The sequence below is a fragment of the Vicia villosa genome, linkage group LG7 (assembly GCF_029867415.1).
Source record: "Vicia villosa cultivar HV-30 ecotype Madison, WI linkage group LG7, Vvil1.0, whole genome shotgun sequence".
NCBI classification, from domain to species: Eukaryota; Viridiplantae; Streptophyta; class Magnoliopsida; order Fabales; family Fabaceae; genus Vicia; species Vicia villosa.
Window position 1 is genome coordinate 28,314,851 of NC_081186.1, and position 25,920 is coordinate 28,340,770.

The 25,920-nt window shown below is 35.7% G+C and overlaps 2 protein-coding genes across 3 annotated transcripts; one reads left to right on the plus strand and one right to left on the minus strand.

The window, feature by feature from the left end:
- Positions 1-16,234: 16,234 nt before the first annotated feature.
- On the minus strand, positions 16,235-16,675 carry LOC131618802 (uncharacterized). Its single transcript, XM_058889959.1, has one exon. It carries the CDS (start codon positions 16,673-16,675, stop codon positions 16,235-16,237), a length of 441 nt encoding a protein of 146 aa, XP_058745942.1.
- Positions 16,676-18,023: 1,348 nt separating this feature from the next.
- LOC131617068 (probable BOI-related E3 ubiquitin-protein ligase 2) lies at positions 18,024-19,194 on the plus strand. 2 transcript variants are annotated; one of them, XM_058888450.1, is made up of 3 exons: positions 18,024-18,178; positions 18,267-18,546; positions 18,631-19,194. In XM_058888450.1, the coding sequence occupies exons 1-3, from the start codon at positions 18,120-18,122 to the stop codon at positions 19,144-19,146; spliced, it is 855 nt and encodes a 284-aa protein (XP_058744433.1). In that variant the 5' UTR covers positions 18,024-18,119; the 3' UTR covers positions 19,147-19,194. The 2 variants fall into 2 exon arrangements, with proteins under 2 accessions (XP_058744433.1, XP_058744432.1); XM_058888449.1 differs by having other exon boundaries at positions 18,032-18,178; positions 18,625-19,194.
- The last annotated feature ends 6,726 nt before the right edge of the window (positions 19,195-25,920 follow it).

The following is a 25,920-nucleotide window of genomic DNA, read 5'->3' on the forward strand; positions in this document are numbered from 1 at the left end:
TTAGGCCCAATAGGCTTAATGAAATTAGGTTAAGATAAGGATTAGGCTAATTAGAAGAGAAAAAGTCTTGGGGAATTTGTTATGGGAAGTTGTAGAGAAGAGAGAAAATAGGAGAGAAATTCATTCCCGTTTTTCTTGCAGCAGTCTCACTAAATCGAAGATCCCCGATTCGTTAACCGTTGGATCGTCACCAAATTTTGTGGGTAGGTTCGCAACACCTATATCTAACTTTTGACCGTTGGGATCTTCAAAATAAGGTCTGAGTTGTGAGATATCATCATCGCACTGTAGCTGCAAATTAAGGAAAATTTTCAGCTTTTTATTCGGATGAAAAGAGGCAATGTTTGGGAGCTAAGGCTAGATGGCTTCGATCGGTAGAATTGTAGAATGGACTCCGAATACAAGGTAAGGGGTGGGGTTCTAACTCTATAACCGGACTCATGATGAATGATATGTGGGGGTTAAATTTGTAGGAAATTATTCCTGATTATTTGTTGTGATTCTGTTGTGTTGATTCGATGAAATTAGTTGTTGTTGTGGTGATAATTGTTGTTGTTTTATGCGAAGTTGAAGGATGTTTCAGTGACGATGTATACCTCTATTTATTAGTATAGCGACGATATAGGCTTATGCCTTGTGACGATGATGTTGTTTGTTGTGTGTGTTTGTTGCATTCATATACATATGCATTTTTGGCGACGGCCTGGATTGGCAAATTAGTGACGAAGGCTTATGCCTTGATGCCTCTGTTTAACTGGCAATTGGCGATGGGGGCTGAAGCCCTGGGTACCACATGCATGTGCAGTTGTAGAGTCTCATTGTATGTGGCATGAGTGTGATTTAATTGTGATGTGATGTGACTTGAGTTGTTGTTAAATTGTGATAATATGGAGTTGTAATTATAAATTGTTATACTAATGACGTGTTGTGACAGGTATTGTCTGGAAGATGAGAAATAGTTGTTATAACTATTAATATGTTGTTGTTATTTATTTTTGTTAATTATAACTGTTCAGGTTAATTGTTATTATAAATGTAGTCTGAAAGCTGTAACGTGATAATTTCGTATGATTAAATTCTAATATATTGTTTATCATGCGTTTGTTTATATTGGTAGATATCTCACCCTTTCTGAATGATGTTTCCCTACCATGGGAAATTGACAGGTACTCAAGATAGCGATGGAAATTTGAAGTGATTTTATGAAGTCTTTAATTGCTGTTAATCGAGTTGGTGTCTTGCTCTGATACGTAGCACTCGGGGGGATAAAGCGATTGTTTTATTTATTAATTTGTTTGCTGAATTTTTAAGTGAATTATGTTTTAAATTGTAACTTAAAGTTACTGTGCAATGATGCTACGATTTGATTAGAATATTTATGAAGTTTGATGATTCCGCTGCGAGTTAACTATTTAATTTGAAACAAAGTGATTTTTTAATAATGATTTAATTGTCCGTTTTAAGTTACGTGCTATGTATCTATATGAAGGCAATTAAGCCATAATTGTTTTTGAATGACGAATATGTGATACCTCAAATGAATGTTGTTTGCAATTTATACTCTGATTTTTATTATAATTACCGGGTAGATTTGGGGTGTTACAAATTCAACACACTTCACATAATCATATAAATAACATTATCTCATATTTCACATGTTAAGTATAAAACAAGACTCAATAGTATAATCTTCAAAAGAATTCAATACTATTATTCTAAATATACACACCAGCCATCATTATCACATATTCATATGTATTCACAAAAGTCATTTATCCAAACATCACCAAATTCAATTATCACATCACATAACGCTAATGTGACTCAATGCAAGACATGTGACTCTATGCATGTGGTACCCAATGTGAACCCAAAGTTTCACCGCTTTCCGATTCAATATCTAGAATCTAAGCCACGCTTCTGATCCGGACAAGATCAAAGCCAATACACCTATCTCCAATTAAGGATCACGTCTGCTATGCCTATTTCCATTCAAGGATCAATGTCTCTTACCATTTGAACCCACAGTTTCACCGCTTCCACCATAAAGCCGACCATGCAATGAATGTATGTACAAATACCAATAATATATGCAATTAAGATTATCTCATCAATCTTAACTTACCGCATACCACGATAATCCAACTCTATGAATTATCCATCAATTGTACACAACGTTCACAACACATATATAGCATTCACATATAAAGGCTAATAATCAATTACGATTCACGAAATCCAATTAACACTAGTAACCATACGATCGCATGTTAATCCACATACCAAATAACATTTGCAACAAAGCACAACAACCATTACATATCCAATCACAAACATCATGAATATATCTTCACATATCATGTTAACAATTGCTATTTATCACTTGCCAATACATATCACACATATGAATAATTACATGTTATCCCACACAATTACATTATAATTAATCAATCATGTTCCAATCAATTCTATACTATCATATAGAACATCTCAATAGCTTCCTAACGCTTCAAACGGTGCATAAAAAGGAGTTACAGATTAAAAGTTATGACATTTTGAAGTTTCGCAAAATTTCATGTTTGCTGCTAAAAACGCATTTTTTGATATGGGAACCGGTTCCCCCCGTTTTGGGAACCGGGTTCCCCTGCACCAGAACCCCAAAAACCCCATTTTCTTGCTGTTACGGAAATGCACATTCAACACCCAAAATTCCTCATTTTCCCAACAATCTCACCACATTTATGGGTCAATTTATACACTTATAATAGCACTCAATTCAACACAATTCTCATTATCAATTCCTCTCATTCAACATCATAAATTCATCAAAACATGATTAATAGCACAAATCTCATAAATTCAACATAAACCCTACATTTCTAGGTTTTCATGAAAATGGTAAAAGGAAGAAGATGATCATACAACACATACACTACCAAATCATACTAACCCACAATGAAATAGATTATCCCCCTTACCTCTTTGATTCTTCAAACCCTAGTTTTTGCTCTTCTCTTCCCTTTTCCTCTTCTTCTACTCTTTTCCTTTTCTCTTATTTCTTCCCTAAAAATGCCAAAGTTGTGAAAAATGTTATCTCTACTCTCCAACCCTTACTATCTATTTCTCTTCTTAATGGGCTTTCTAACTTAGTACCCCCCAATTTACTTATACCACTAATTAAGCCCAATTGATAAAATCTCTTATTATCTCTATTAACCCAGTAACTAAATAAACTCAATTATACACATAATCAATTAATTCGCTTAATTATTATATCATATACAATTAAATAAATAATTAACACACCAAATAAAATAAAGTAATATAATTAAATAGATACTGACAAAAACAGGCTGTTACATTTTCTCCCGTTGATATGTGTTATGTATCTTTATTAATGAGCTTGCATGATATTTTTTTAAGTTACAAATGTGACCCCTCAAATGTGTTGTTGTTTTTTGTGATTTTGGCACTCTGATTTCTTATTAAATTGCGGGGTAGATTTGGGTCCACAATTAAGGTTTTTGACCTAATTTACTTGGGAAGTTGACTTTTGTTCAAGACATGATCCCATGGCTCAACAATCTCTAATACTCCATTATGAGTTACTCATATCACTCATTTGGTTAGGACAGATTGCCTTAAGTGGGTTCCCAATAATAGTAATGTTGTACACATTGATAACTTAGGACTCACCCGGGTCGACCTTGGCAAGGCATCTTTTATGACCGAACCATTCATCATGGATTCTCAAGCAAAACAATTTTTCTATGTTATCGAACCATCGGACATATCGAGGAAATGGTCAATCATTCTCCAAGGAAAACACTTTCCTCTTAGTGATGAAAGTCTTGATATTTTGTACACACCTTCTTACATAACACAAGTTCCTACCTCATATGATAAAGTTGATGAATATGATGTCCATGCTATTCGAATCGATCATGAAGAAGGCATTTGGGAAAATTAACAAGAACATAATTTATTCTTTATTCATAATATATTCATGTATGTTATAGTTTCCATGTATTTTTACTGACAAGTATAATTATTTGAAATTATAGGACTTTAGAGACAAGACACCAAGAGACAAGACACCAAGAGACAAGACACCAAAACTCCAAATTACAATTATATGATGTTATGTAATGTGTAAACTGTAGATTGTTAGTTATGATAAATTGTAGGATGTTTGTGTTGGTGTAAGCCCTAGAGCCCAATACTTTTGGTACTTGTATCAAATTATTTACAAATAATAAAAGGCATTTCTTTATTATGTTTGTTTTTCTAAAATAATAAAGTCCATAGAATAGTTAGTCTGTTGAATGAAATGTTAAGTGCGACTTAATCTTGAGATCCCATTAAACATAAGGACACTATTCTTAAAGTATCCATAGTCGAGCTTTATTGTGAAGCAGGATAATATTAAAGCATCAAGACTATTATGAAGATAGACTGATGATAACATCTCATGGATCATGGATAAGGAGTTATCAAGTCTTGACATAGCTATAAATATTAGGAGTAATATTTATACTGGATTGACCCGCTATGAGAATACTACATAGAATGTTATGCAAAGTGTCATAAGTTATTCTCATGGTGATAAGTGGTGTATACCATCCTTCAACCTGAAACCATTATTGACCCTAGATGTAACGTGCTTTATTGTTGATCAAACATTGTCTGTAACTGGATGACCATAAAGACAGTTGATGGGTACTTCACAAAGCATGCTGAGGGACCTAGATGGAATTTGCCTATCTTGCATAATAAGATAAATGTCTAAGGGCCTAATATTGATTTGGACAGGGTAGACACTGTCTATGTCTTGTGTTCAATATAGACATAAGGGTAAAAGGGTAATTGTACACATAAGGATTATCACGGAAAGGTTTTTTTCAAACCACATGACATTTTCATGACTTCGGTAGCAGTGATGTGTTGCTAGATACCGCTTACTGTTTATCATATTAAATATGTGATTTAATATAATTTTCTAAGTCGCGAAAACCTACAGATTCACACACATAAGGACGGGTTGATGAAAGACGGAGTAAATAAGGAACATCGTAAGGTACAGTGTACTTAAGTGAATCCGGAATATGGTAAGGTTGTCGGTACCCCCGCGAAAATTAACAGAGTTGCCACTAACATATTTATCCTGAAAAGGAAGGGAATGCCAGCAAACCACAAACAAAACAACGGTCTCACGACCAGAGAAAAAGGGTAAGGGAGTCGGTTACACGAGGGGAAGGTGTTAGCACCCCTCGCGCCCATCGTACTCGATGGTATCCACGCCTGTGTCTAAAACTATGGGTGTGTAACAAATCTACGCTAATCTGGACTAAAATGAATGCAGAATGTAGGGAAAAGAAAGGATTATGCTCGCACGGGCCCTACCCCGCTGCCTACGTATCCGTTTTGCGGAATCAGAGGTACCGTAGCTCGGCTAACTAGTTTCTGTTTGTTTTGTGTTTTTTAGGTGAACAAGTTACATTCACACTCCGCTGCTCGACCTTTGGAGACTTATGCTTGGGAATGGAGCGGAAATAACAAGCTCTTAAGAAAAGAAAATCAAAGAGTGTGGTTTGTGTTTTAAAGAATGCATGAGGAAGACCTAAGCTAAGGGAGAAAGCTTGCTACCTAATGTTATCATACAAAGGGTACGAGTCTAAACTAAGCTAACAACCTATGGGGAAAAAGGCAAAAGCAAATAATAATATCACACAAACGAGCTCCGCTCGTAAAGCAAACAAAACCAACGGTACTGACCGAATGGTAGAAAAGCGGTCCCGCCATAGCCAAGGGGAGCGAATCACCCGAGTCAACCAAGCAATAGACCTCGAGAAAATGATCGGGCCATAGACAAGAGGAGCGAGTCCCTCTCAGCAACCAAGCCGTCACGGATCTGAAAGGAAAACGGTGCGTGCGTACACCGAGAATCAACATCGAGCGACGCGAGCTATAGGAAATGCAGGGGTCCAGTTGCATGAACCCTTGTCCTGACATACTCGATAACAAGACCTTGTGCAGGTTCAGAAGCGAGCGACATGTAGCGTGCGCATACTGAACGGACTCGATGAGACTGGGCGGGGGTTGATTGCTAACCCTTTCTGCATGCCTTCCAAGAGGACTTAACGGAGTGCCATATAGGACTTATTACACCGTGACTCCCTGCCGCAAAGCACAAATGTAAACACACCAACAAAAACAGAGCCTCTTTCGAGGGCTTGTCCAGATGCATGTCTAGGTCCTACTTCTCATTTAAAGGATGATGCAGAAAGCGGTAAAATGCGAGAAAAATAAAATGAAATGGGATCAATACCAAACGGATGATGATCCGTAAACTAAAGCGAAGAGAAGCGAAGAAACTAGAAATCCCGCGAGCGAGCTAGCAAAGCAAAAGCAAATGGTCAGCACACCGATTAGCCATGAAAGCACACAAAGGTCGACATGCGCGTCGAGTACAATCACAATACACCTGCAAGAGGAACAAGCAAACCAAACAAGCTGATATAAATTAATAGGAATGCGTCTCCAAGACGAGAACACGATGCGAGTGAATGAGATCGTGTCCCGCAAACAAAGCGGAACACTCAAGCAAAGAGCGTCGATCGGTGACTATCCAAAAGCCTTGCACACTAGCACACAAGTTAGAGATAACAAACATCGCAATCGGAATTGCGTTATTACTATAAAGCAAAGGAAAACGGACAAGTAATGTACACACGGAATAAACGACAAACGTCAAAGGGAAAACAAACAAAAAACTTAACAATCAATCAATATCAATCATCTCATGAGATAGCACTTTTCACAAGCTTTCCAACAATATAAAGAACGTGCAAATCGGAGTTACGAGTAAAAAGATACGAAAGATTGAAGTTAGAAAAGAAAACACAAAAAAATAACACACAGGAACCGGTTCCTGCATAGGACAACCCGGTTCCTGGTACAAAAAACCAGAGACTGGCCAACAAAGCAAACTGGGAACCGGTTCTCACCTAGGGACAACCCGGTTCCCGGTACTAAATCACAGAGGCAAAACAACGCAGGAACCGGTTCCCACCTAGGGACAACCCGGTTCCTGGTGCAAAATCACAGAGGCAAAACAACGCAGGAACCGGTTCCCACCTAGGGACAACCCGGTTCCTGGTACTAAAACATAGGGAGACAGTAATTTTGAATTGAGTGGGGGAACCGGTTCCTGCCTGGGACGAACCGGTTCCTGCCTGTGACGAACCGGTTCCTGCTGTAGAAAAACAAGTTTTTATGCATTTTTAAAGCCTCAGAGCCATTCGCACTCAATCCAAAACCATGCCGACTCGTGATTAATCACAAACGAACATCAATTTACATGCTATACACAACGAAATTCTCATGGAAGTAAGGCAAAAATTCAAGGCATTTAGTTAAGCATATGAGTGCATTCTAACCAAACATCGACACGAGGCACATTATTAGCAACAAGCGAACAACAATTGAGCACCAAATCCACAAAGTCAAGCATGCATTGATTTCAAAATTAAGCATTATGTAGCATCTTATAGAGTGAGAGCTACCAATTCACAAAACAAACACAACCTAATGCCAACAATTATGTTAAGTGCACAATTATGTCAAGTGCGACGCGTCATCCAATCTCAACATTCAAACCTCATCACCAATGATCATATTAATGCGAGAATGGCAACAAGAATTAGCACATGCAATAACAACCAAGCTACACAATATGTTCAAATCATGATTTAAGCATCAAGCAAGGAAAATTATCAAGCAAAAATCCACCGCATGCATTTATACAAACACTTTGAGTGCGTCGCAAGCCACATACATGAACATTAACAATTATGCACACAAAATCACCGATGAATCATGGATCCAAACACAAATGTCATAATTCATCATCAACAATCATCAATTATATGCAACAAATCATTAGATCTCATCAAATCACTATCAATTCTATCAATCCACATGTAAATTCACCGATCAATCATCATTAATCAACATTAATCAACAACAAAATATGAATCTAGATTTGAATCCACATAATGATCAACAATTAAGCACTTAATTCAAGATCCGAAAGCTATCGGATGGAGATCTAAATCGACGCGCAAACACGAACACGACGCGAACGCGAGCACAAAAACGAAGTCGAAAAGCGAATCCCAAAGGAAGAGGAGAGTGGCGCGCAAGATCAAGAAGAGGAAGGAGAAATTATAACTTCAAACCTTGATCTTCAATCCATGTTATTCTTGATTCTTGAAGAAAATTGATGAGTATTGATGAAAGTTTTATGTAATTTGTGGTTTTGATCTATGAGAACTGAGAGAGAATTGAGAGAAAGGGTTTTTGATCTTTTTGGGTGAAGTGAAGTTATGAGAGTCCTCCCTTTTATTTGTGAAGAGCAAAAAGTTTATATATTGTCAACGCGAAATGTCCAAATTGCCCTCGGTGCATCTTATTTTGGCTCGTTTTTAAGGAAACTCGGTTCGGCTCTGAATTCCGGAACGAAACCAATGCCACTGTGAAGATGACCAAATTCATGACTCATCGCCGCGAGAATCTTCTCAATCTGATAAGAGATGAAGAAAATACGCCCGTTTGAATGACGAGAAACATCGATCCATCCGGTGCGACTGTGTAGAATTTTTGTGAGTACCGTTCAAAAAACTCAATAAAACCCTATCTTCGGCTCAGAATCTGAACAAGAATGTGTGACGAAGAATCGAAGCTAACGAAATTTCCAAGAGAATGCCGTCAGAATGGGCTCCATACGATAAAAGTCGAAGAAGTTATGAATTTCCAAACTCGGCGCGACATACTCGAAAACACACTTTTTACTGAAACAACGCGACGATCCTTAAAATGCTGAGCATTTTCGGTGCACAATCAGCCAACGGTCCGAACATATGAAATCTTGTTAATGATGGTACGGAGCTCCAGTTAAATTTTCAAGCGAATCCGACTAGCTGATTGGGAGATATGAATTTTCTGAGATCCAAAACCTTACATTCAGCACTCTTTTTCACTGTGAAATCTCAAGTAACTTGCAAATTCGACAACTTTCCTCAGAGAATTGGCTTCCGAGCCAAACACGAAAGTTGTAGATATCGTCGAAACGGTTGGGACCACATGGGAATTCAGCTCATATTACTTTCTCCACAGGACTTGTGAATTTTCTCGTAATTACACTGCTTAAACTATTTTTCACTTCGCACTTCTTTAGAACCACAAGAAACCCTTTATTATTTTTCTTCATTTTTGGACAACGAAATAAACTTCGTTAATAACTTATAGCTCAAATAAAGAGGGCAAATTTTGGGGTGCAACAAAGGTACCACGCGTTTAAGTGATATACGGCTTAATTAGGCTTTTAGCTTATAGCCTTAATTGGGCTTTTATCTTGTAGCCCACACAAGTGGCCGGTTCTATAAATAAAATCCTTGTGCTAAAGCATTTAACTTGATGAAAATTCGATCTGAGAAATCCTAGGCATATTTTCTTCTCTCTTAGTAAAAGCCTTCATTCGTATTAGCTAGCACTGATACTAAAGGGATTTGTTCGCGTGGACTAAGTAGAGGCGTTGTTCTTCATCAATCCTCGTGATCACACCTTCGATTCGGCATCAAAGATTTCAATCGCCACAAGAGGTAAATGTAACACCCTTCTAAAACCCCCGCGGAAAATACAACAATAATCAGGGTAATCATACAACAAGGATGTTACAATTAATAAAATAAAGAAAACTCCAAGTCGTTTGTCATACTTTATTAGGAATAATTCAAAAATATCAAAACACATGTCCAGCACAGCGGAAACTCATTCAACAGTGTTATAAAACATCTTCAAAAAAATTAACGGTACATAATCCAATAATGCAAAACAGTATATCACAAGTAACTCTAAGACTATCGTCCCCCAGTGTTACAAGATCAGAGCATGACCGACACGACCCAACATAACCAGATAAACTCTACGAGTCATCCTCACCGATCGCTTAAGCCGCTACTTCAATCTGAAATCATCAAAGTAAGGGTGAGACTACATCATAATTAAATAGCATTATAAATTGTCAGATATATAATTCATAAGCAATTATCCACCCTACTTAGCATATTCAGATTTATCAGTTCATAACAATCACAAGCACAAGTCAATAGTATGCACCAATAACACCACACAATCATAACACCGGATTTCATCCTGACATGTCACAATTTATACAAAGACCATGCAGACTCTTATGCATGTGGTACCATACATGGGCTAAACCCATCCAACTGATCTTTTTTATCACCAAGATACAGTCCAACCAGCACAAATTCCTCACAATGGGAATTATGCCCACCATTTTGATCCACAAACATCACCGGGATCCATCACCAAAATGAATATGAATGAATGCACACATATGACATACTTACAACATCACCGATCCAACGAACAACATCGTCTCACATAACTCAACATAGTTATCACCAACAAGTATGTACATGTATCATGCATCATTCAAAACAAATCAAATTATCATTATACGATCACAACAATCACCACATGATCAAAATGAACAGTGTCATTACCAATAACTCACCAAAAGCAACACCGAATGATATATTCGGTTTCAGCACCATCTATAATTATATCATATATAATTCACACCACATATAACGTCAAATCACAGTTATATCATTACAACATCACCACATTGTCACATTAACCAAATCATGCACACAATGTACAAAAACACGCCATAAACGAAATAAATCAAGATTTTCAAAATAAAATCAAGTTATTGTTGTTTTCTTTACTTTATATCGTAGAGTATTTAATTTAAGAAACAACGTCCAAAACGGCGTCTAAAACGGACTTACGGTTCGAAAATTAGAAGCTTTTAAAGTTAGAATAGTTTTCAAAACGTGCTGCTGGAATTTGTACTGGAACCCGGTTCCTCCCACATGGGAACTGGTTCCTGGACCCAAAAATGCTATTTTTAACGTTTTAAAACAGTGGAACCCGGTTCCTCCTGTAGCAACCTGCCCTAAAATTGAAGGTTTAGAGTCGCCACCTATTCTGAAGGGTGAATAGGAAACCCTACGCAGTATAAAGATTCAGGGTAAGTTATTATAATCAGGTTGAGGGAAGGTGTTAGGCACCCTCAACCCTTTCCTAAAGGCTGCATTGTAAAGTTAAAGGTTTATGGCAATATTTATGAGGTTTATAGCTAATGAAATAAAAAGGGTAAAAATTGAAATTTAAAAAATGAATTGAAATTATAGGGGGGAGACTCGCCTTGTTACCAAGTGCCTACGTATCTCCTTATGGAGAATCAGAGACAACGTAGTTCGGGCACAAGGTTGTACGTCTTAGAATTAGAATTTGTGGTTTGAAATTGTTTTAAAGGCTTTTTAAGTGGCCTATCGTAGTTTTGAATTTGATTTGAAGATGAAGAAAGTTTTGAGATTTGGCATACAACCCTGATTTGATATGGCACCGTTAGATGCGATGACCAATAGATTTGGTCAGTATAGCTAACGGATTAACGGGGCATCGCTGGTTACTCAAATCGATAGATTGGATCGTCGCGGGCAGCAAATTAAATGTATTTTAAATTTTATATATTTTTATCTCTCGTCTAATGCGACTAATAGCTTTAGTCGGGTCGAGGAGAGAATTAGTAAGAATTAATCAAATTATTATTCACAAATAAATTAGATCCAATTATGTTATTAATAAATAAATTAAATGAGTCAAAAATTATTTCTCGCCTAATGCGACTAATAGGTATAGTCGGTTCGAGGAGAAAATTAGTTTGAATTACCAAAAAAAAATTAAACAATTAACCCTTTTTTTACAAAATTAAATAAAATTTATTTTTTTAATTCTGCAGGGGGTGTATTCTATGTTCAGGGTAGGGATTTGGGGGGTGTAAATAAGAAGCGGATTGAGCCCATTAATATTAAGACCCGGTTGGTTCAGTGTGGCGCAGGCGCATGGCTAATGGTGCACTACAGAGTTAGGACCATCTTGATCTGAATCCAAGGCAATCGTACGGCCCGTATGTGTTATTGAGTGAGGTGTATGGAACCGGATGGCATACTGGATCATGTCCAGTGTTGCAGACAAGTGGCCATGGGAGGGCCACTTGTCATCATCCGATGGTGCCTCACGTGATACAAAAAAAAAACGCCTCCTCTAGTTCCCTTCCTTTTTCGTTTCTTTTTCTCTCTCTTCCTTTTCTTACTCTCTCTCGTTCTCTCACTTCTCTTCAAAAACAAAACCCAGAAAAATGCCTTAAACTGCCGCCGGCCACCATATAGACCCAGGTTTCCGGTTGAAATTCAACCGGAACCTTCAAACATTCAACGACATCAAACCCAGAAACCCAGATGCACATGAACCCTAGCCCTATTATTCAAGAACCCTAACCCTAAACAAACCCTAATCCCAAATTTCAACGAATAACACGCCATACACATGCAAATCGGTATCAGAGATCAAGATCTAAAGCCAAGTTTCAGAGTGGGTTACCTTTTGTTCTTGTTTTCTGGATCGTGTTAGCTCCCCCTCGCTGATTTCTTCTTCTCTCTTTCGTTTGCAGGTACGGCGAAGAGATGGATGAGGATGTGCGGCCAAGGTCTCAGCGTCCAGAAAAAATTCGATCCCCCCCTCTGTTTTTCTTTTTAGTTCTTATAGTATTAGGGTTTAGGTTAATTTAGTTAGGGAAAGATTAGATTAGATGATTCAGATTTGTTTTAGTTATTGTAAATTGATTCAATATTTGATGCATCAATGAAGATTGTTATTTGATTACGAATTTGTTATTATTTGATTCATTTGCGTTTTGATTTGTAACTGCTGAAGATTCGATCTGAGATTGCCCAGATTTGTTTGAAGATCCATCTATGGGCCTGGGTTTGCCAAGGTTGGCCGCTGCGCAGCTAGGGTTTCCGCGTGGGGAAGAAAGTGAACAGGACTGGCTCGGGTCCTGGGTTTGACCCTAGTCCATTACCCTGATCCGTACGTACCTGGCCCACTACCATTGGCACAGTTGGCCCAAACGCAACAAAAACAACAATAGACAAAAAACTTAATAACCCCAATTGTATTCACTTAATTAATTAATTAATCAATAAACTAATTAATTAATAAAATTCAAATAATTCTGATCATAATAATTAGTGATAAAATTCAAAACAATACTAATATTAACTAACATACTAATGATTAAGTTAAATAAATCATTATCAATACACTAATAATTCTAATATTAACAATAATGATAAAAAAAGAAAAAGATAATAAAAAAGGTTAAATGAAGTGAATGGGCCTAAGACCAATTGGATCTCAGATTTGCTATCCACACCTCATTTTTATTTTAAACCAATTTATACGGGAATTTTATAGGAGAGCGAGTTTAATAATAGGTATATTAAACCCTATGGCTCCTAATTTTTAACGCCCTTAATAAATTGACAGATGCAAATTAAATCGGGTAAATTTTGGGGTATGACACCTCCCACATGGGAACCGGTTCCCACGAACCCAATAGCTGAAAAACATGATTTTTAAGGCTTTTATGCATCCCAAACACATACCAACGCATACCATTACGAAATTGATCACCAATAACATCAAAATACTCCAAATACATGATTCTAATGCACAAACAACATACCATAACACCATGTAACAATACTACATCATCAATTGCAGTCAATTCATCAAATCATGCATGTCAGTGTTGGAATTTCACAAAACCTAACATCCTAAATAGAGATTCTAATTCCTTAATTCAATCCTATCATCGTCAAAATCATAATACCATATAATTAGAGTAATCACCCCTTACCTTAGCCAAAGATTTCTCGATTGGTCTTCTTCTTCTTTGTTCCTCTTCACGTATCAGCTTTCCAATCTCTCATCTCCCTGCTCTGCTTTTCACGTTCCTTTTTTCCTTTCTCCCAATTCCTCATTATTTTATAAAATAACCTTTAATTAGAATAGGGCCTTTACTAATATAACACCCCCCCTCATTCCTTAACACCACACGTGGCCCAACATCATAAACCATTCTTTTCCAATTAACTTCCACAAACCACCAACAATTCTAATTATTAATTGAATTCCCAATATTTCTCAATGTTCCTCATAAAATCAATTATTCCAATTAAATAATTTTCCTACTTAAATTAAATAATTAGAAATAATTTTCGGGGTGTTACAGTAACCGTTTCTATCACTGATCATGCCCATTCGTAAGGATCACTGAAGGAAAATTTTAATTTCCGCTGCATATTATATCGTGATTTTCTTTCAGTTTGTTATGGTACAATTGACTATAATACAATTATGTGATCTTATGAAAATGATACAATTGACTTTCTAATGTGATATGGTGAACAATAATACAAATTAAAAAAAATGGGATTAATTATAAAAGCAGGATAATATTTGTTGATTATGCAGAAAATTTAACAACGGTTATAGTCATAACCGTTATAATATCTCGCGCGCTGTTCAGAAAAAAAATAAATATCAAAATGGCGCATATGGGAATCGAACCCAGGACCATTAAATTTATCACAACGGTCTTTTGAAAAACCGTTGTGATAGAGAGCGCACTTTCTAGTTTATTACAACGGCTATTGAGCCATGATTGTAAGTGTCATATATTTAACGACACTCTACATAACAACGCCTGGGCCCGCATTGTTATATATCTTTCATAACCGTTGTTAATTGGGTTTTCCGTAGTAGTGACGGGTGTATGGGATATACAAATTTACGAGATCAACCATAAGAGAAAAAAACCCTCAATTAAATATTAAGTTAAGTTCTTTCCAAAATTTAGCACTCATCAAGACTAGTATCGAGTAATGTAGGTTTCGCCTAACGCAAGGTGCATGTTTCATATTAGTAAGGTGCGATGGGATAAATGTAATATCCAACTGCTAAAATTTTGGGTTTGACTTAACTAAACTAATTATAATAAGATTATATGTGTGTGTGTGTGTGTGTTTAGAAGTGAGAGTTGAGAACAATCCATATGATGGATTAGAATAAGGAGTTATTCACTCAACTAATGAAATTCGAGAGTTGTATTAGATACAATTGGAAAGAGTTCCTACCTAAATAACAGAGTTTTGTGTAATTCGCCTACGCGGACTTAAAACAAAGTGAAACATGGATTTCGACCTACTCAAAAATATTTCGACGGGATTTTCCAAATTAAATGTTGAGGGTCATTTGGTTTGAGTAAAAAATAGTGGAGCATTTTAATAAAATTCGTTATTAGAATGATTTAATTTGATACAATATTTTATCCGTCTTGTTAACCTCTCCAATACTCACTGGATTCTGCCAGATCTTCTTCACAAAGTCTCACACATTGTTGCCAGCAACTTCCCACAATCTTTGGTAAAACCCAGCCGGATAACCATCCGGACCATGTGCTTTCCAAGGTTTCATAGCAAAGAGAGCCCTTCTCACGTCCTCATCAGTATTATCATCATCAAGTTTTTGAACCTTAGCTTCATGCAGCTTAGGGAAGGATATCTCAGTATGTTTTTGCTCACGCCAGTCATAATTAAGAGCAAACAGATTTTTATAGAAGTTAGTCACAAGCAGCTTTAGTTGTTCCTTCTCCTCCACCCATTATCCATTATCATCTTTAAGCATAGTAATCTTGTTTCTTTTTCTTAACTCTTTTTTCTTTTTCTTCTTATTCTTATTCTTCTTCTTCTTTTTATAGCTTTGACGTGATAGTATTTGGTATTATGGTCGCTATCCGCAAGCCATTGAGTCATCGACCTCTCAAACCACATTAATTCCTCTTAAGGATATTTCTCACTTCTAACTGCAAGCTTCTCTCTAGATTTATCATCCCCGCAATATTGTAACGTCGTTGTAAACATCGCCGGATACCATTAAGTCTTGTCATGATCTTCCTTTTCATAAAAATGACCAGATAAAAGCTATGGATTTTCCACCGTTTAATCTCCTCTTTAACATTGCTCAGGTTCGTATTCATACTATAGCCATGTCTCAAAGTATTTTCTAACAACACTTTGTAGTTAGTATCATTCAGCCAGGCGCCCTCAAATCTAAATTCTCGAGGCACCTTGGCATGCACACATAATTTAGGGGTAATTAAGATGGGGTGATGATCAGAGAGTTCAACCCTAGTGAGCACTTTAGCTTGAGAATCCGGGAAATCCATTCTCTACTCCTCATTGCTTGGAACTCTATCTAGTTTCTCATAGATGCGTTGTCCCCCGTGGAACAAGGGGCCTCTCCATGTAAATTTCAGACCAACAGTCTCCATATGCAAAAGATTGCATTCGTTAATTCTATCTCGAAACAATTTGCATTTACTTGAAGAAGTGAGTGTTCCACCCTTTTTATCAATATTATAGGCTATATCATTAAAGTCCCTAGCAAGTAACCGAGGACCTTTCACATCCTCCGCTATTCTTCTAATATCCTCCAACATAATTTTCCTATTATCATTATTTGGGCTAGCATAGATGGCTGTAAAGAGCCACTCTTTGTCAGACTGATCCTTAATACGACTATGAATGAACTGATTCTCTTTACTAAGAAACTGAACATCCATCTCATCCTTCTTCCTTCCAGGCCACACCAATGCCTCCAAGGAAACCATTATTTTCCATCATAATGCTCCTATCAAACCCCAATCTCTCTCTGCATTGTTTTATGATGAATACAACTACCAATTTGCTAGTGTGGAACTGTCGGATAAGGTTTCAGTGACTTTGGAAAATGGTAACTTTGATAACTTTAGTTATCAATTTATTATCTCACATCAATATAATTTAAATTAATTATTTTTTCATTCATTTTTTAAACTAAAGTTACAAAGTTATGGTAATAGTAAAGTTACTGAAGCCATTCCCGGAACTGTCGTGGTGCAACTAGTAAAGCTTTCTTCTGATATATGGATCTCTACAAACCTGACATGTTTATTGTGCTAGAAACTAGAAGTGACCCTATCAACCTCTTAAATTTTAACTTTTAAAAAAAAAAAAAGTTAACATTTCCATATTTTTGAATTTAATTAGATAGAATGTCCTCAATCAATTTAACACAATAATTTAGTATCACGTCATTTTTTATATTATTTTATTTTATAATTAATAAAAAGTTTAATATAATTTATATTAAATGTACCAGTATCTAACTTATATTCACGAGTATTAAAAAATTTACCAAAAAAAACTTAATCAAGTTAGCTTCCATTTGTTTTTACGTTTCTTATATAAAATGTACAATCAATATGAAGCTCCAAATCCTCAAATATTAATATCAAGATAACCACTTAAAAAAACATTAAAACGTGATATTTATGTTCTATCGCGTATACAAACATTCTATCAGTAATTAATCTGATTTGATTTTCAAGTTATTGATTTGATTCTTAAACCTTTAACTATTTTAAACCGTTTGACATGGTTTTACAATATCAAATTTAATCATATAAAATACGAAAAAAAAAACAAATATTTAATTGTTAAATTAATCACCGACTTAAAAATAGACTTGATGAGAAAATCCACTAATAAAATATACCATTATTAATGTGTTTATAAATGAGAAATTGTTACAGTATCAAAATCTTCTTTGATAAAGTTATTGCATACCGTAACAACTAAGATGGTTACAAAAAGTACTGAACATAAATGCCATCAATCTTGCCACCATATTATTTTAACTTTTCAAACATGGTTGTATTACTATTAATTAAAGATTTCAATTTTCAAAAAAGTACTCCCCTACGTGTTACGGAAAATACGGCTGAAAACACACTACTAGTCTAGTATTATGACCGATAGTAGTACGAATTTGGAAGGAAGGATTGAAACTTATCAATCCATTAATAGATAAAATCTTACTACTACAATAAAAGTAGACAGTACGTACAAAAATCTCAGTCACTCCACCCACAGAATATTTAAAATAATTAATGCTAATTGGAAAAACAACCAAACTTTAAATAATAAACCCCACCATATAACCTCAACATAAGTTTGCCTCTTCTCTACCACTTTTTCTCTTCCAAAACCTTCCTCACTGCATAAAAACTAAACATGACTGTTGAAGCTCACCATCTCAACATTTTACCTTCTCAACAACGCCTTCTCAATCGGTACAAATTACGATCTTCATTTTTCTTTGATTTTTTAACTGTGTCTTTTCCATTTATATATTCATTGTTGTTCTTATATATGCCGCAGGAACATGAACACAAACTCCACCGACACAAATTTAATGAACATTTACAACCACTCGTCAGAGAATCTTATTCCAACTCCCACTCCGTCATACAACAACCTCTTCTTAGAAGATAACCGCCATCAAAATATCACCGACAGTGACAGTAACAGCAACAGTAACATTGTCTCGTTGTACCCAAGAGACTGGATCAATAACTATCATTTCGCATCTTACAAGAATAGTCTAAATGTACACCACCAAAACACCGACACCGACATCGACAACCTCATATCTCAACAGGTAACTTTATTCTCAACCTCAGAATAAGTATGGTTTTTATTTAATTTCAAATAAAGAAACTAATTTGTGTTTGTTTAGATGCAGAAGTTTAGAGTGGAACTGGAAGAAAAAAGAAAGAGAGAAATAAAGATGATAATTGAAGCTATAGAAATTGAAATGACGAAGAAAATGAAAGCTAAAGAACAAGAGATAGAAAAACTCGAAAGAATGAACATGATCCTGGAAGAAAGAGTGAAAACACTTGTCATGGAGAATCAAATATGGCGAGAATTAGCACAAAACAACGAAGCCACAGTTAATGCCCTCCGGAACAATCTGGAACAAATACTTAGGGAGATGAAGAACGAGGGAGCGGCGGAGCAGGATGGAGAGTCGTGTTGCGAAAATGGGTGGCGCACGCTAGTGTTATGTGCGCAGGATAAAGAAGATGGTGAAAGTGAAAAGAAGAGATGGTGCAGGAATTGTGGAGAAAGAGTATCGTGCGTGCTCATCTTGCCTTGCAGACACCTCTGTCTGTGTGATTTATGTGTGGCTACAGTTCATATTTGTCCTATCTGTCAATCTTTCAAAAACAGTACTCTAAATATTAATTTGAGTTAATTATCCACCCACAAGAAATAGAAGATGCTAGTTTGTGTTTTTTGGTTATATAGTGGTAGTTCAGTTCTTGCTTTTTTTGTAAAATTAGTATGAGACTTGATAGTTCGCACAGGACAAGCAAATTCGATAAAAATAATATTTAAAAATTATATAATTATAGTTAAAAAATGTATATAAAAATATGTACGAATTAATATAAAAAATATTTAAAATGATGATTTTAAATATAATAAATAATGTCTTTTTAAATAGTAAATAAATATAGTAAAGTAATAGCTAAGAAATATATATATAAAAGATATACAAATAAATATTATAATAGTAAAAAAAATAATAAAAAATAATTAAGTAATCATTTATCAGGGTCGCACATTATGAATAGTAAATAAATATATATAATATAGTAATTGTTAAATATATAATTAAGTAATCTTGGCTCTCTGTTAGTAGGGCATGTCTATTTTAAGTAGTCTTGGCCCGTAAAAAAATATAAAATAAATACTTATAACAATTTTTAATATAAATATATCTTTTTATGTGTAATTTCAATGTGTATATTTTTAATCGTAAATTTGAATATAACATAAATATTACTATGTATTTTGGTTATAAACTAAAACTCGTTTTAATATGAATCTAAGATTGATTATAAAACAAAATTAAATTGTTTATTTTTATAATAAGAATAACAATAATAATAATATGTAATAATATCTATTTTATGTAATAAAATTATATTATCTCATTCACTAAAACAAAAATAAAATTATATTATTGTCAAACTACATTAGCCTTTAAAATTATTTAAAACCACAATTAATAAATAACTCTTATGATATTTGAAAATTAAAAATTGAATGATATTGAAATATATCAAATTAATTGATTGATCTTTATTAAGTATGGTAAAAGAATAGAAATTGTCCAAATTTTACCATATCAAAATTTATAGTAACAAATATGTGTATTAATCAAATATTTTTAGAATTTTTTAGAATAAATATTAACTTGGAATTAACGTAAAGCTGGATAAATGCAAGAGATACTCAAGTCGTCAAGGAAACTTCTGATACTGCACCAAACCGCTGCGAATACACTTACAATAGAAGTTGAAATACAAAGCTGAATAGAAGATCACAAAAGAATACACTTACAACAAAAGTTGAAATACTAAGCTGAATAGAAGATCACGAAAGAATATATCTACAATAGAAGCTGAAATACACAGCTAATCAGAAGATCACGAAGACTGATTTAAAATAAAGCCGTTAAAAACATAATAATTAGTAAAACGGCTGCAACACTCCAAAAGTGCAAGTCCCAATGCTGATTGAAGAAGCTATCCACACGCAAATCCTTGGAAGAAAACAAAAGCTGAGACAAACACGCAAACTATTTAATGTTGCAAAAAGGAGTTGAAGTTAACGGGCAAAAATCCGGAGTCTATATATACTCATGATCTCTTGAATCAAAAACAACAACCACACACGAGAACATTACTATTCTGAAAATCATCAAGTGTGAAGAAAAACTCTCTGAAGCAAATTTTCATATTCATTCTCAGAGTTCATTACCTTGTGCTTAATCTTAGTGAAATATCACAGTTGTGATTACAGCTTTCTAGAAGCAATACTATACACTATTAATAGAAGTTACATGGTAACTGAGTCCTTGAGAGACCAGTTGGGTCAGGAGTCTCGAGAAGTCTAGGACTAGTTGAGTCTTAGAAGTTGGTTAGTCACAAACAATTGGTTTATGCAGGTTTGTTAGTCACCAGCAAGTTTGACTCGTGCATTGTATTGTAAGTCACGGCAGTTGGTTGTACAAGTGTAATCAGGTTCTGATTATAGTGGATTAAGACCTTTGTTGAGAGGCAAATCACCTTGTGAGGGTGGACTGGAGGTAGCCTTATTGAGAAGGTGAACCATGATAAAAATAATTGTGTTCTGTCTATCTTTCCTTCATCAAGTTCTTAAAAGAACCACTTATTCATCCCCCTTCCAAGTGTTTTGTAAACCTTCAATTGGCATCAGAGCACCTGGTTCTGGGTGCAAACACTTAACCGTGTCAGAAAAAAGATCCAAAAGGAAAACACTATGCGAATGAATTAAACAACAATGGCTACACAAAACCTCCTGTGTTCGATGGAGAGAATTTTGAATATTGGAAAGATAGGATAGAAAGTTTCTTTCTAGGACAAGATCCTGATCTATGGGATATTGTGGTATATGGTTACAATCATCCAGAAGACGCAGGTGCAAAGATAGCAAGGAAGAACATGACTGATAAACAAAAGAAGGAATTCAAGAGTCATCACAAAGGCATAACTATCTTGCTAAGTGCTATCTCGCAGGCAGAATATGAGAAAATCACCAACAGAGATACAACACATGATATATTTGAGTCATTCAAGATGACTCATGAAGGCAATGCTCAAGTCAAAGAAACGAAAGCTCTGGCCTTAATCCAGAAGTATGAAGCCTTCAAGATGGAAGAGGATGAGACTATTGAAGCCATGTTCTCAAGATTTCAAACCTTGACTGCGGTTCTAAGAGTTCTAAACAAAGGGTACACCAAATCTGATCATGTATAGAAAATAATCAGAAGTCTACCAAGAAGATGGGGCCAATGGTTACAGCGTTCAAAGTCGCAAAGAATCTTGACGAAGTATCCCTTGAATAACTCATCAGTGCGTTAAGAAGTCATGAGATTGAGCTCGATGCAAATGAGCCTCAAAAGAAAGGTAAGACTATAGCTCTTAAATCTGTTAAAAAATCTGAAACTAATGCTTTGCAGGCTAAGGAAGAATGCTCAACGGAGTCCAGATCAGAGGAAGAAGACGAGCTGTCTCTTCTATCTAGAAGAGTAAATCAACTCTGGAGAAGCAAGCAAAGGAAGTTCAGAAACTTCAGAAGACCAAAATATAAAGGAGAAACCTCTGAATACAGAAGGATAAGCAGAAGAAGCAATGTGTGCTATGAATGCAATGAACCAGGACACTTCAAAAGTGAATGTCCTAAACTGCAAAAAGAAAGGCCTAATAAAAGATTTTAAAGGAAGAAAAGTTTGATGGCTACTTGGGATGACTCTGAACCATCTGAAGATGAATTCAACTCAGAAGATGAACATGCCAACATAGCATACATGGCCACCACAGAAAATGACTCAGACTCAGAAGCTGAAACAAATGAGGTATTTTCTGAACTCACTAGAAAAGAGCTTAAAGAAAGTTTATCAGAACTCTTAGAAAGACACAATAGATTAAGAACAAGATTTAAAAGGCTAAAGATTGAACTGTTAACTGAAACAAAGAAACTTAACCAAGAAAATACTGAACTTAAAGATAACAATACACAACTCATAGAGGAAAGGGAAACAAAAACCCTTAATTCAGACAACAGTTTAAAATCTGATATTCTGAAATAATATGATGATAATTTTCAAAAATTTCTTGTTAAAAGCATGAACAGAAGCAAAATAGCCTCAATGATTTATGGTGTTAGTAGAAGCAATCGAACTGGAATTGGCTACAGAACACTTCAGGGTAAGGAACCATATCTACCTAAACGGTTGATGATATGGAGATAAAATACAAACCTCTGCACACACATTTTAACTATGGTCACACTCATGACATCAAATATGCATCCTACTCTGAAAATTTTTGTGCTAAACCTAAGCTAAAACAAAGCTTCAGGCACACTGACATGAAAAGACCCAAAAGGATATGGGTACCTAAGAAGAAAATGATCTATGTTGTATATGTCCTTAGCAGTGAAGTCAAAACACCAGTCATGGTACCTGGACTCTGGATGCTCGCGTCACATGACGGGAAGAAGGTCTATGTTCCAAAGCTTGGAACTTAAATCTGGCGGAGACGTTAGTTTTGGAGAGAACCAAAAGGGAAAGATCATTGGATCAAGAACTATTGGTAATGGTAGCTCTCCCTTTATAACTAATTTGTTGTCTATTAGTCAATTAAGTGATAATGGTTATGATACAGTCTTTAATCAAAAGTCTTGCAAGGCTGTAAGTCAGAAAGACGGATCAATCCTTTTTACTGGTAAGAGAAAGAATAACATTTATAAGATTGATCTTTCTGATCTAAAATCTCAGAAAGTAACTTGTCTTCTGTCTGTAAATGATGAGCAATGGGTTTGGCACAGAAGATTGGGACATGTTAGCTTGAGGAGGTTATCTCAACTAAACAAACTCAATTTGGTAAGAGGACTCCCCAATCTAAAGTTCAACTCAAATGCTCTTTGTGAAGCATGTCAGAAGGGAAAGTTCTCAAAATCTTCTTTCAAAGCTAAAAATGTTATTTCTTCTTCTAGACCTTTAGAACTTCTACATATTGATTTATTTGGTCCAGTAAAAACTGCATCAATAAAGAGGTAAGAAATATGGATTGGTCATCGTAGATGACTACAGCAGGTGGACATGAGTAAAATTTTTAAAACATAAAGATGAAACACATACTGGAATTTTTTATTTTTGTAATCAAGTACAAAATGAAAAGGAATCTAAAATCATTAAGGTTAGGAGTGATCATGGAGGAGAATTTGAGAATCATATCTTTGAGAATTTTTTCAAAGAAAATGGAATCTCTCACAATTTCTCCTGCCCTAGGACACCTCAACAGAATGGGGTTGTAGAACGTAAAAATAGAACATTACAAGAAATGGCTAGAACAATGATTAATGAAGCTAATATTTATTGCTAAGCATTTTTGGGCAGAAGCAGTGAACACCGCATGCTATATTCAAAAAAGAGTGTCCATAAGACCTATTCTTGAAAAGACTCCTTATGAATTATGGAAAAATAGGAAACCTAACATTTTATATTTTCATCCATTTGGTTGTACTTGCTTTATTCTTAAAACTAAAGAACATCTGAACAAGTTTGATTCTAAGGCTAAAAAATATTTGATGCTAGGATATTCTGAACGGGTTATTGATTGTGCCGAGAATCTGAAGGTGAGATATGGTACTCACATGTTGGCTGAGGAGGATAATGACAGGTGGGTTGCTACTAAAGCTGAACTAGATGCCGATGGTGGAGCAATTACTTGGGATGTATTCAAAAGGGAATTTATAAGGAGATACTTTCCTGAAGATGTTCGGGGAAGGAAGGAGATCAATTTTTTGGAGCTAAGGCAGGGTAATAGGACTGTTCCTGAGTATGCTTCTAAGTTTGTGGAATTGGCTAAGTACTACACCCACTACAACAATGATGAGGCAACTGAATTCTCGAAGTGTATCAAATTTGAAAATGGTCTACGGGATGAGATTAAGCAAGGTATTGGATATTAGAGGATTCGTAGATTTGCAGACATGGTGGATTGCAGTAGAATCTTCGAAGAGGATAACATTAAGGTGAAGTCAGCTCACTGTCGCGAGTTGGTTGACGAGAGAGGTAAAAAGCCTATGGATAGAGGTAAGCCATATGGTAAGGGAAATCCTAAAGCTGGTGATTGGAAAAGGCCTAGTGGGGGAGACTTGTGCTTCTGTTAGGTGCTATAACTGTGGTGAAACTGGACATCGTAGGAATGAGTGCAAGAGAGGAGAGAAGAAGTGCTTCAAGTGTGGTAAGGAGAGTCATATTGATGCCGAGTGTAGAATGAAGATTGTGACTTGCTACAATTACGGTGAAGAAGGTCATATCAGTCCACAGTGCACTAAGCCAAGGAAGAATCAAGCTGGTGGTAAAGTGTTTGCATTGTCTGTGTCAGAGACTACTCTTGAGGATCGATTGATTAAAGGTACGTGTATTATCCATGACACACCTTTAATTGCAATTATAGATACTGGAGCGAATCATTCGTTTATTTCATTGGATAGTGCTAAAAGATTGAATTTGGAAATATCTTATATAAATGGAAGAGTTGTTATTGATACTCCTGCGTCGGGTTCAGTAACTACCTTGTTTGCTTGTTTGAATTCTCTGATTGACATTTTTGGTAAGGAGTTCAGAATGGACTTAGTGTGCCTTCCGTTGGAACAACTTGATACTATCCTGGGAATCAACAGGTTGGAATTCAACCAGGTTCATATCAATTGTTTTACGATGACAGTTATTTTTCCTGAAGCCGTTGGTGTTGAGGACTTGGCGATAACTACTAGACAAGTGGACGAGGCGGTTAAAGACGGGGCTACTGTGTTTATGTTGTTTGCGTCAATGGAAGTGAAAAAAATGCGGTGAGTAGTGAATTCTGGTAGTACGTGACTTTCCGGAAGTTTTCCCAGAAGATGTTAGAGAGTTGCCACTTTAGAGAGAAGTAGAGTTTGCTATTGAGTTGATTCTTGGAACTGGTCCTGTGTCGATGGCGCCTTATCGTATGTCAGTATCTGAGTTGGCTGAATTAAGTAGTCAATTAGAAGAGTTGCTTAAAAAGGAATTTATTCGCCAGAGTGTTTCGCCATGGGGTGCGCCGGTGTTGTTAGTAAAGAATAAGGAGGGCTCCATGAGATTATGTATGGATTATAGACAGCTGAAAAATGTTACTATCAAGAATCGATATTCGTTTCCGAGGATTGATGATTTGATGGATCAACTAGTTAGAGCAAGTGTATTTAGTAAAATTGATTTAAGGTATCATCAGATTCGTGTGAAAGCGGACGATATTTAGAAGACTGCGTTTAGAACAAGGTATGGTCATTACGAGTATACAGTGATGCCATTTGGAGTGACTAATGCACCTAGTGTTTTCATGAAGTATATGAATAGGATCTTTCATCCTTATCTTAATAAATTCGTTGTGGTGTTTATCGACGA